General features: G+C 41.2%; 2 protein-coding genes across 2 annotated transcripts; one reads left to right on the top strand and one right to left on the bottom strand.

The window, feature by feature from the left end:
* Window positions 1–129: 129 nt before the first annotated feature.
* LOC117251524 (uncharacterized) lies at window positions 130–5019 on the top strand. Its single transcript, XM_033617925.2, has 2 exons — window positions 130–432; window positions 2316–5019. The coding sequence occupies exon 2, from the start codon at window positions 2374–2376 to the stop codon at window positions 3400–3402; it is 1029 nt and encodes a 342-aa protein (XP_033473816.1). The 5' UTR covers window positions 130–432; window positions 2316–2373; the 3' UTR covers window positions 3403–5019.
* On the bottom strand, window positions 3976–10962 carry prmt2 (protein arginine methyltransferase 2). The gene is made up of 9 exons (XM_033617924.2): window positions 10692–10962; window positions 10415–10606; window positions 8824–8985; window positions 7775–7939; window positions 6661–6836; window positions 5284–5413; window positions 5049–5185; window positions 4590–4764; window positions 3976–4389 (listed from the first exon to the last, which is right to left on the bottom strand). Exons 1-9 carry the CDS (start codon window positions 10842–10844, stop codon window positions 4357–4359), a joined length of 1323 nt encoding a protein of 440 aa, XP_033473815.1. The 5' UTR covers window positions 10845–10962; the 3' UTR covers window positions 3976–4356.
* Between the last annotated feature and the right edge of the window lie 386 nt (window positions 10963–11348).

Below are 11348 nucleotides of genomic sequence, written 5' to 3'. Positions count from 1 at the left end.
TCTTGATTCACCAATGAAACGAAACTGTGCAGAGAGGCGAGGAGGTCATCGTGTACATAGTGCATGCATACAGCTCATCACCACTAAAAACCATGGCCGGCATAATGTTATATGTTTCTGCATTATTAAAGCACTGCTTTTGAGGGAAGGATTCATGCTGAGCTTAGTTCTGCTGCTGTTTCCCCTCGTCACTTTAGTTCCTGTACTGCCTCTCCCACATTATCAGACAGTTACTCCGCCACTCGCTAGATGATGCTGCAGCCTCCGTGTCCGGTCAAACCGAGCTGCTGCTGCTGCTGCAGGAAAACGCAGGAGCTGAAATGCGATCTCCCCCCTCCGCTGCTAATCTGTCTGTGTTAATGAGATGTTTAACTGCCTTCACAAGACAATCACACTCAACACATGCATGTTTCCATAGGAAGAATGAACGCGGTATGTAAAACCTTTTGTTCATGTGTTATTCCTCAGAGCGAGTCGGCTCATTGTTGAGGGCGAAGGCCTGCACCAGATCTGCTGTCAACTCAGCCAGAGTATTTCTGGTTTCACATTTGCATGTCAGTTATTTGGCCAGGTCATCGATCCGATGATCAGATTTGTACTATCGTGCACAAACCTACAGCGCGGCGTCAGGGACGGGGAAGTGATAAAAATATAATCTGTGATTTAGCCTTTGTTTTCAGCTGGTAATAAAGCTGACACGGGCATGCTTTGTGTAATACACCCTCGGCTACACCGCTGTAAAGCATAATAAACATGGACGGGTGATGAGACAATAGAAGCCAGGGCACAGATATGCAAAGGGCCCCACCACCTTCCCATATACAGGAGCAAGACACAAACTTTGTGGTGAATTGCACCTCTTTGTTGTCATTTTGTGTCCAATGGTGGGTGTTTTGTGTCTTTTTGTAGTTGTTTTCTGGTTGTTTTGTACATTTTGGTAGTTATTTTAGCTTCCCTATGTTTATTTTGTGTCTTTTTGTAGTGTTGTGGGTCTCTTTTGTGTCTAATATTGTGTTTTTGGTCATTTTGCATCACCTTGTAGTCATTTTGTGTCTCCTTGTTGTTGTTTCGTGTCTCTGTGGTTCTTTTGTCGGTTTGTGAAATTAATTTGTGTCCGTTTGCGGTTCATTTGCATCTCTTTGTGGTCTATTTGTGTCTTTTTGTAGTCGTTAGGGTGTCTTTGAGGAAACTGTGTGTCTTGTTGAGGTACTTTTGTGTCTTGTCTGGACGTTTTGTAGTCATTTTGTGTCTCTGTGTTAGTTTGTGTTGTTAATTTGTGTGTCTTTGCAGTTCATTTGCATCTCTTTGTGTTTGTTTTTGTGTCTTTTTGTCGTCGTTGGGTGTCTTTGAAGAAATTGCGTGTCTTGTTGAGGTAATTTTGTGTCTTTCCTGGTCATTGTGTGTCACCTTATGGTGTCTGTAGTCGTTTTGTGTCTTTTTGTAGTGTTTTGGGTCTCTTTTGTGTCTAATTTTGTATTTTTGGTCATTTTGCATCACAGTGTAGTCATTTTGTGTCTCATTGTAGTTGTTTCGTGTGTCTTTGTGGTTCTTTTGTCTGTTTGTGAAGTTAATTTGTGTCTGTTTGTAGTTCATTTGCATCTCTTTGTGGTCTATTTGTGTCTTTTTGTAGTCACTTGGGTGTCCTTGAGGAAATTGTGTGACTTGTTGAGGTAACTGTCTTTTTGGGAAGTTTTGCATCACTCTGTAGTCATTTTGTGTCTCATTGTAGTCATTTTGTCAGTTTGTGTTGTTAATTTGTGTCTCTTTGTGGTTGTTTTTGTGTCTCTTTGTGGTTGTTTTTTTTCATCTTTTTGTAGTCATTTGGGTGTCTTTAAGGAAATTTTATGTCTTGTTGAGGTAATTTTGTGTCTTTTCTGGTTGTGTTGTGTTGCTCTGTCGTCATTTTGCATCTCCTTGTGGTTGTAGTCATTTTGTGGTTGTTTTGTACATTTTTTGTTATTTTGTGTCTCATGGTTGTCTTGTGGTTTTTTTGAGTGTTTTGGGTCTCTTTCAGTCTAATTTAGTTGTTTCTGGCATTTTGTTTCACTTTGTGCTAATTTTGTGTCTCCTTTAAGTTGTTTTGTACGTTTGTGTAGTTAATTTGTGTCTCTTTGTAGTTCCTTTGCATCTCTTTGTGATCATTTTGTGTCACCTTGTGTTTGTTTTATAGTTGTTTGGGTCTCTTTGAGGACATTTTGTGTCTTATTTTGTCCTTATAAATATGAGTGAAATTTTGCAGGTGAAGGCCAGGGAATCCCCTGGACCTGTACCTGGTTAGTAATCCATCCATAATAACACATGTTTGTTACTTTCAGATGTCCCTGTGATGTGTCAAAGAATGAAGACCCTCCCACTCTGGTTTTAGACCGCGCCATGTTGGATAAAGCCAGTGATAAAGACCAACAGACTGAGCATTGCTCAGACTGTGGATGCAGGCTATCAGAGCCGGACTCTGATTCAACCAACACTTCAGCCACTCCTAAACAGCAGCATGTGCAAAAAGCAGTCAGTCCTTCCAAATGCTCATCCTGCCAGGCAGGCAGCAGTCTCCCTAACGGGCGACGTCCACACCGCCGCCTCCGCCTGGACCCTCACAGCTGCGGCCTGTGCTCCAAAACCTTCATCTCCTCCGCCCACCTGAATCTTCACCTCGCCTCTCACAACAAGGAGAGGAAGTTCAGATGTAGCACCTGTGGCAAGTACTTCCACCAGTCCTCCCACCTGATGGCGCACAAGATAATCCACAGCGGGGACAGGCCGTTTAAATGCCCAGATTGTGGTAAGACCTTCGGCCGCGCCTCCCATCTGAAGACCCACCGTCGGCTCCACACAGGTGAGAAGCCCTTCAAGTGCACCTACTGTGACAAGTCGTTCACACAGAAGGCTGGACTCCTGGCACATGTTCGTCTACACACAGGGGAGCGGCAATACAAGTGTGAGCAGTGTGGTGAGGGTTTTCGCTCTTTGGCACTCCTGCTCTCTCACAAGGCTGCGGAGGCATCTGGGCAGGCCAAACCAGTGTCACCGCCTGCACTCAATCAGCCTCAGAAGACACAGAGTACCCTGGAGGATCTGAAATGTGGCGTCTGCTGCCGCACCTTTGTACGATCATCATACATCAGGCTGCACATACGCCTCAAAAAAGGACAGCGGCCATATCACTGCAAAGTGTGCAACAAGACCTTTGTCAAGCTGGATACGTTTGTGAACCACTGTGATAAACACCTAAGACAGAAAAGGGATAAAAGTGTGGTAAAGGTGGTTAAAGACAAAGTTGTTAAACCTCCCCTGTTTGTCCCACTCTCCAGGCCTCCTTCTCCTGAACCCTCACCCACTCAGCCGTCATCCACAGAGGTCAACACACGCTCCAGAGCAAAAGCAAAGACTAAGACGGAGCCATAACCAAGAGAAGTGCATCCACCAAGAAAAAAATGCCCTTAAACTAATAAATGTGCCAGGGCACATAGCAGTAACAAATGCAGGACAGGAGTGTCATGTTGATGTAATTTTAAAAAAAAAATCCCAAACCAACACAACTAATGAAAAATTACATTTTTACAAATGATCAGAGAAAGGGATAAAGAGCAAAGTTTAAGTTTAATAACTCCAAAAATGCTGTTATGCATTTCCTATCAAGATGATTTTACTAATTGTACAGTTATTTTATTTGGAATAATTAATTTTATTGTGAATAATTGTCTTTGTAGGTACCACAATGTTGTTGTTTTTTATGCCTATGAGGCTAATTAACAATCGTAATAATATTTTAAGTGGCGTACATTGTTCACTGTAATCTGTAAATATAGAAAAAGGTATATCTCTAATCATGATAATTCGTGGTTGTTTTCTTAAACCCATACAAGCCTGTTGGCATGTATAGCACTTAATACAATCAATGTAAATGAAATGCCTATTGTAAAACAATATGCACATAGGGTAAAAAAAAAAAAAAAAAAACAAACCATAAAAGCAAAGTGTGGAGTAGTGAGCCATTTCTTTTTGTTGCACATTGAGACCACAAATACTGTTCAAAACAATTTGTTGTTTCAGTCATCAGCTGTTGTCTTCTATAAAACCTGTTAATTCACTTAGCATTCAAGTTCAAGTCACAGCAGTGCTCCATAGTTCATCATTATCATGTAACTTCTTCTGCCCTTAAAACCATAGTTCACACTGTGCTGTATCACCTGGGCCTGTACTTACAAGGCTTAAGTAGGACTACATGTCCTGTCAGATGAGCCTCCTTATGACTCTCACTTTATTCCAGGTCAGCAGCAGCTCACAGCTGACCCTAAACTCAGCAGAAGATGTATTAGACTGTTTTCCTGTGAATCTCCACTGCTGATGGAGAATCTGTCACCTCCACATGGGGAAACTCTTTGTCCCAACCTGGGGACAGAGGAAAAAAACACATTTAAGGACATAATTTATAAGTTAAAAGTCAAGTTAGGACTGGGAAACAAATTGCATGAGTGTCACTAATGTAACTATAATGCTGTAAAACAGAAGAAAACAATCCACCGCCACTTTAAGGACATATATCAATGAATTAGATAAGAAGAGTACAAAGTTTAGGATAAAATGTTTGCCTGGCATTTGTCTGTTTCCCCTGTGCTGCTGTTAATGCTCCAGTGCAGGGTAACGGTCATGTGGCGTCTCCAGACGGGGTTCCTGCACAGGAGAATGCTTCCACTGATGGAGTCTCCAGTATACACACTAAGTGGCCTGTCCAGCATGAACAGAGTCTGCTTCCAGTGTGTTGGCCTGCAGAGAAAAGGGGTCTACTTAGCACTGTCATGCAGTTTTGACTCTTTTTAAGACACTAATATTCAAGTGAATAAAATATAGTGCAGCCTGTAACAAAGGTATACACAGTGGTTGATTTTAAACTCCAAAGTATTTGTATGTTTGCCACTCACAAATTGTGATGATCTGAATTGTCAGTATGGGCTGTTAAAATTGCTGTAAGAGCTCATGAGCACTGATGTTATTGAATAAACTATCCTTTCTCGTGCTGCACAACAGAGTGAGTGTTTTTGCGGTTTTACTCAGAGAAAGGTCCGGTGTTAAGCTCCACTGTTGCGCCTCCTGTCTCCAGGCTCTCGAAATGAACAGTGAACCAGGCGGTGAATCCATGGAAAACACCAGACTTCTCCACACAATAATGAAACTGACCCTTTATTTCCTGAGAAATGAAACACACAGCCCTCTGGGATGAAAACTGCAACTTGTGTGGGGTGGAGCAATTGATGATAAAAAGGAGCACACACAGACACACAGTACCTCCAGATCTTTGACCTGCAGAGTGTACATGTCAAGGCACAGGACATCACAGGGAGTGGCGAGGCAGTCATCGGGCTCAACCAGGTGGCTGAACTTGGGCTTGGTGAAGAACTCCTGCTGAGCCAAAGGCCTGCAGAGATGAAATGTTATCAAGCACCATGGGGAAGTGAGGTTGCTGCCACAGATAATACACTGAACAAACATTTAAATGCAACACTTTGGGGTTTGCGCCCATTTTCACAGGTTATGTCAAAGATCTAAGACTTTTTTATGCACATAAAGGACTTATTTCTCTCAAACCTTGGTTGCAAATTAGACTGGATAGTGAGACTTGGACAATACTGATGTTTTGATAGGGTTTTGCTGTAGTTAAACATGATTGTCTTCATGTATTACAGGTCACACTGCATTACCTATTGATTTACAAATGATCATTTTGTGGGTGAAGTGTTCCTTTAACTGACCTGGGATTACTGTTCTTGTCTTTCTTGTATTGTTCCATTAGTGTTTTAACATTTGTCTTGCATTAAAGGAAAAAAATATATATATATATATTCTCATGCTGTATTATGACCACTGTTCCTCTACTAATGCAGCTTTCCTGTGTAGTACATGCTGCATGTTGCACAACTCTTCTCCAGTCCACCATGCTTCGTTCACCAAACGTTTTTTGCCCTCAATGGCTCGGTTCCTGAGGCTGTTTCCGGCGTCACCCCCCTCCCACTTCCTGATGATGCCTTTCTGGTAACCTTAGATATAGTGTCTCTCTACACTAACATACCCCATAAAGGGACTGAAAACCTTGAATGATTTCCTCTGGGATAGAGGGAGTAAGCACCACCTTCTGGTGACTCAAAAAAGGGGGGCTTGCTGACCCAATGTGTTTCTTACAAAATATGACAAAGTTTCAGAAGGTATTGAAGACATTCTCATAAAATGATGGCTCATATTACAAAAAGACGAACTGATGAAAAATATTTACGCTGAAAAACCCACAGTAACATTCAACCAATTCATGTACATTCTGAATATGTCCTCTCAAAACAAAAAACCTTTACAAACCATTATTACACTGATCCCTGGTGGAAACTATACATGCAAGGCTTCTGTGCAATGTAACACAACTAGGAAAAGTTGGTTCAGCCGCCCACATACAGGTAAAAAATATGCAAATCAGATATCTAGCATCACTACCTGGCACAACAGATTGTTATATTAAATGCTTCAACTTTCACCTCTGAGATCAAGATCTTTAACATGTCTACTGAGAATGAAATGCAACACAGTGACCTTATTAGTTGTAGAAAATCTGAGTACAAAAAAGTATAAGTAAGTCAGGGTGATGTTTAGTGAGAACAGCTGACTAATGGCCCTTACTGAAGAGGAGTGAAGTCCAGACCATAGGGCTGCTCCCAGAAGGCCATCTTCTCTGCATAATAGCTGTTGGCCTGACATGGCACCAAGGTGAGGGCCGCAGATGAGGGCCACATCACGCCGCCTTCCTTAAGCCAACGGTCCCTGGCCAGCAGGACTGACTCCACCATGAACTCAAACTAGACCAGAGGAAGGAGAGAAAGAAACATGATCGATTGCATTGCATAGCACCTTTATACAGATAAGTGCGTGTTAAAGTGTTTCACAGATGACTGACAAGCCGGTAATAAGATGGAACAAGTGTCAAAATAAAAGCAACAAAACAGGTGAAAACAACAAAAACATGCAGGACAATAAAAAAGATAAACATGTTATAAAACTGTTTTAAAAGCTACACAATGACAGTAACTAGAAAAAAATGATTATAAAGTAAAAAAAGATTAAAAACGATGACAATAAAATTGAATTTTCAATAAAAGCTAGACTAAAAACTAAAAATATATTAAAAAGACAAAATAAAGACAAATAAAATCTATAAGAGGGGTATAAAAATATAATATTAATAGTACTAAAAAAGTAAAATTTTACAACATAAATACAATAATGTAGCTGAATAAAAATAATGTAAATAACGTCTATAAACCATTCTTAATCAAAAGCCTGAGTGAATGGGTATATTTTATTGTTAAGTTTAAAAGATTTTAACACTTCCAGCAGCTCTCATGTCCTCAGGCAGACTGTCCCAATGGCTTTGAGCATAACAGCTAAAAGCTGGCTCACCAAAGACTGCAGTTCTGCACTTTGGAACAACCAACAGACTCCTGCCAGAGGACCTGAGGCGCCGTACTGGTTTACACCCTGTAAGCATTTCAGATGTACTATATGTCGGGGCAAGACCATAAAGAGCTTTAAACAAATCCAAGAACTTTAAAATCAATATAAAAACCGACAGGCAACCAATGTCGGGACTTGTGGTATATTCAAACTCTGAATGAGACTCAGACTGGAAGTGCATGACGGGGGTCCAATGAAACTGTAATAGCACGGAGATAAAGCAAAGTAGAACACAACCTCTCACAGTAACTTGTATTGTTAGTAATGGCAGTGGCGTTATTACCAGCAGGCAGTTTCCCATCCACTCTGACACCAGGACGTCCACCTGCTCGGGTAGCTCAATCTCCTCAGCTCGTCCCTGGAGCACCGTGACCACCTCCTCGCAGCCATTCTGCTTCACCAGCTGTCTGGTGTACTCGGCCATGGAGCTCGCCTCCACAGCATACACCTAAAGAACCACAGAGAGACTTCGACACTGTATGCTGGTTATGCCATGTAGCAGCACTCCTTGTCCAGCAGGTGGGAGTATAGGTACACCAATATTTTATATACAGAGCACCTGTGAGTAATGAGCAGTCTGGTACATTACACAGAGACTGCTCATGTTTCAGGCTATTTTTCTTGTGTTTTGTGTCATTTGAGATAAACTCAGAGCTTTAAACTACATTTTTGGGTAAACAAATATATAATATGTAAATTTCTGTTATAATTGTGTGTTACTTTATGCAAATGTGGTCTAATTTCAAAAACATTTTGGGGTTAAAAATACCAAAAATTGGAAATAGATGACTGTTTTCCCAGATGGGCTGACAAATTGTTGATACTTAAAAGGAAAATTTTCCCAATTTTACACATCAAAGCCTGTTTACAGGTCATAGGAAGTGATACTGCATCCATGAAAAATGTTGTGTAACTTGCTACATTAGCTCCTACTAGCATAACACACCCAAATCTCAACTGACGGAAGACTTGTCGCTAGTATCTCTGGTTCGGCTGCATTGCTATTGAACTTTTAAACTCTTTATTTGCTTACACCCCTATATATGATATGTACATCAGTCATTAACAATAAATGAGGAAGCAGGTACTTAAAAAATGATCCACGCTTAATTTTTGTAACATAAAAGTTTGCATGATAGCCTCAGCAAACTTTTTAATTGTTTATTTTCCCTACATAAATCATATTTATTCAGCTTTGTTTCACTTCATATTTTTTCCCCAGGTCATCTGTGGGAGCTGCCTCCACTGGTGTATACCCTGTAGACGGCATAACCAGCAACCTGAGCCTCAGTGTTTTAGTGACTTACCCTGCAGCCATACTGTTGCCATTACCTCTGAGGGCTGTGCCAGCTGAGCGCAGAACAGGCTGATGATGCCAGTCCCGCAGCCGAGGTCTATCACCACCTTATTCCTTAGAGAGGCACTGTTGCTGAGAATAACGTGGCGGTACGCCTCAGTGCGGCTCTTATCTGACAGCATCTCCAAGTGAAGCCTCTGTGGGATTAAAAAAAAGGAAGTGAGAATAAAACAGAATAACTAATACGACTCTTTGATAAGTATCTCAGTGCAACATGTGACAAGTCATGACACGTGGTGTAGTCAAGATGATATTGGCAGGTTTGCATGTTCTTTTACAAAGACCCACAGTGTTCTATATTCATTTAAGACAGCATAACAGAATAAATTATATTGCAAATGCAGACATTATCAAATAATCCAATTAAACTCAACTGCAATAAACTATACACTCAGCAACAACCAATGACATAACTATGTCTGTGCCTAGTTTGCCTTAAATTGACAAAGACTGTGTGATGAAAAGTGGCGTTATTAAATAAAATGATAATTGAGAAAGATGCTGTTGTGACATCGAAACAGACATAAGTTTCATGGTTCCATTGAATCATCTTGTGTATTTTTCAAACGGATATTTATTCATTAATGTCTTGTTTGTTTAATACTGAACACTTTGGCTCTCCGTAGTTTGCCAATTAAAGACCCAGTGTGTAGGATTTAGGGAGCTATATAGGCAGAAATGGGATATAACATCTGTATATAATCACCCGAAACTAAGAATAGCTGTGTTTTCATTACTGTTCTTTCTACAGTAGCCCAGAACGGACAAACCAAACACCAGATCTAGATAGGACCAAGTGTATTTTCACGTCCGCCACCGCACTTCTCCTACACACTCTGCACATGGGAGAAGTTTCAGTTAGTTGCACTGCTAGATGCCACTAAATCCTACACACTACACCTTTAACACAATAGCACAATAGCTGACAATTAGTATTCAAAGCTTGCCTTATTTTTTTTGTGTTTAATTTCCTGCCTTCCAGACAGCCATTGTTTTAAAATTACTTTAGCAGAGGATGACAATCACTGCAGAGACCTCAGAACTTAATTGAAAGGTATCCATCACCACTTCTGCCTCAGGAAGAGTAGTGATTGCCAAGGTAACAACTAATGGGGATCCAAATTAACAATTAACAATTTCCTTGCTGTAACAAGAGCAGGGCCTTTTTTGATTTGTTTTCTAGGAAATGCTGACCTGAAGATGTTTGAAAGTCAATGGGTAAACAGCAGCCTTTTACACTTAATTAGCATAGATATATTATGGATTTGATTTTGCAACATGTCTCGTCAATGTATTGCATTTCTGCAGCTCTCTGTGATCTCCAAGTTGTCCTTAAACACACCACCACAGATTACAATACTAGGATAACAATTGCGTCCAAAGAGAATATGTTTACTGTGATGGATTCATCTCAAGTAAGGCCAATGCACTTTAATGTATAATAACCACCATCCTGAAATGCATGACTGTGTGAGTGGCAGGAAATCAGTCTAAAGTCAACATATTCAGCTTGTAGATGACCAGGCTGTGACGCCATTAACAGTGTGACCCCTTCAGGTTTCTAACCAGTGTCCCATAACTGCCAAAGTACTCTTCATCTTGCCATGGGTCCTCCAGGGAGGTGTCCTCCTCCTCCTCCTCCTCCTGGCGCAGGTAGCTGGCAGGGACATAACCTATGACCCCACGGAGCTCTGCCCACCACCACTCTGATGAAGGCTTGGCGTGCACGCGCAGTCTGTCACCTCTGCTGAAACTAAGCTGCGGGACAAAAACACCACAGTTTAACCTTTTCAGTGTAAGTGTGCCGTTACCAGGCTGCCAGGCGTCTGTGTGGGTCTCTAACCTGGTCGCTGCCACTTCCAGTGAAACTAGACAGGGCAACATACTCTTCAACCGATGCATCATCCTCATCCTCTCTCTCTGTCTGCATGTCTGACGGTTGTTTCGACTCGCCCACTGTTTGCTTGTCTGTACGACACAAATTAAAGCTTTTCATTGGATAACACGGTGTCTTTGTATGAAAAGAAAAACGGTGTACTACTGTGAAACGAGCGGTAAAGTCATCATCACAACACTAGCGTGGAACAACTTCCTGTTCTGACGTCACGTTAAGTTACCGAGCCTTCACGTCCTGTGGTAAATATCACTATTATACATCGAGTGTGAATGAAGGCTCCACAAAAACATGATCCGCTACTTTGACCGCGATCATGTAGGCGTGTCAACAATTCTGGCAATTTAAGAACTGCATTACAGCAAATGTTTGGCATGCCACGTAAATTCTTTTATTATATTCGTCTTAATATTCGTTGTTTTTATTTTTGTATGAGTCGTGCATATCTCGTGTTTTCCTCCTCATTTTGCCACCATAGCCAATTTTATTTTCAAGGTGCTCTCTCTCTTAACACAGCCTAATTTACAGCATTGTTCGGCTTAGTTCAAAACACAAGGTAAAATTGTGACACGTTGATTTCCGAACATGGTAAGGGGAAATCACGGA

Source organism: Epinephelus lanceolatus, chromosome 14 (assembly GCF_041903045.1).
Source record: "Epinephelus lanceolatus isolate andai-2023 chromosome 14, ASM4190304v1, whole genome shotgun sequence".
Lineage (NCBI taxonomy): Eukaryota > Metazoa > Chordata > Actinopteri > Perciformes > Serranidae > Epinephelus > Epinephelus lanceolatus.
This window is presented reverse-complemented; position numbering and strand designations above follow the sequence as displayed.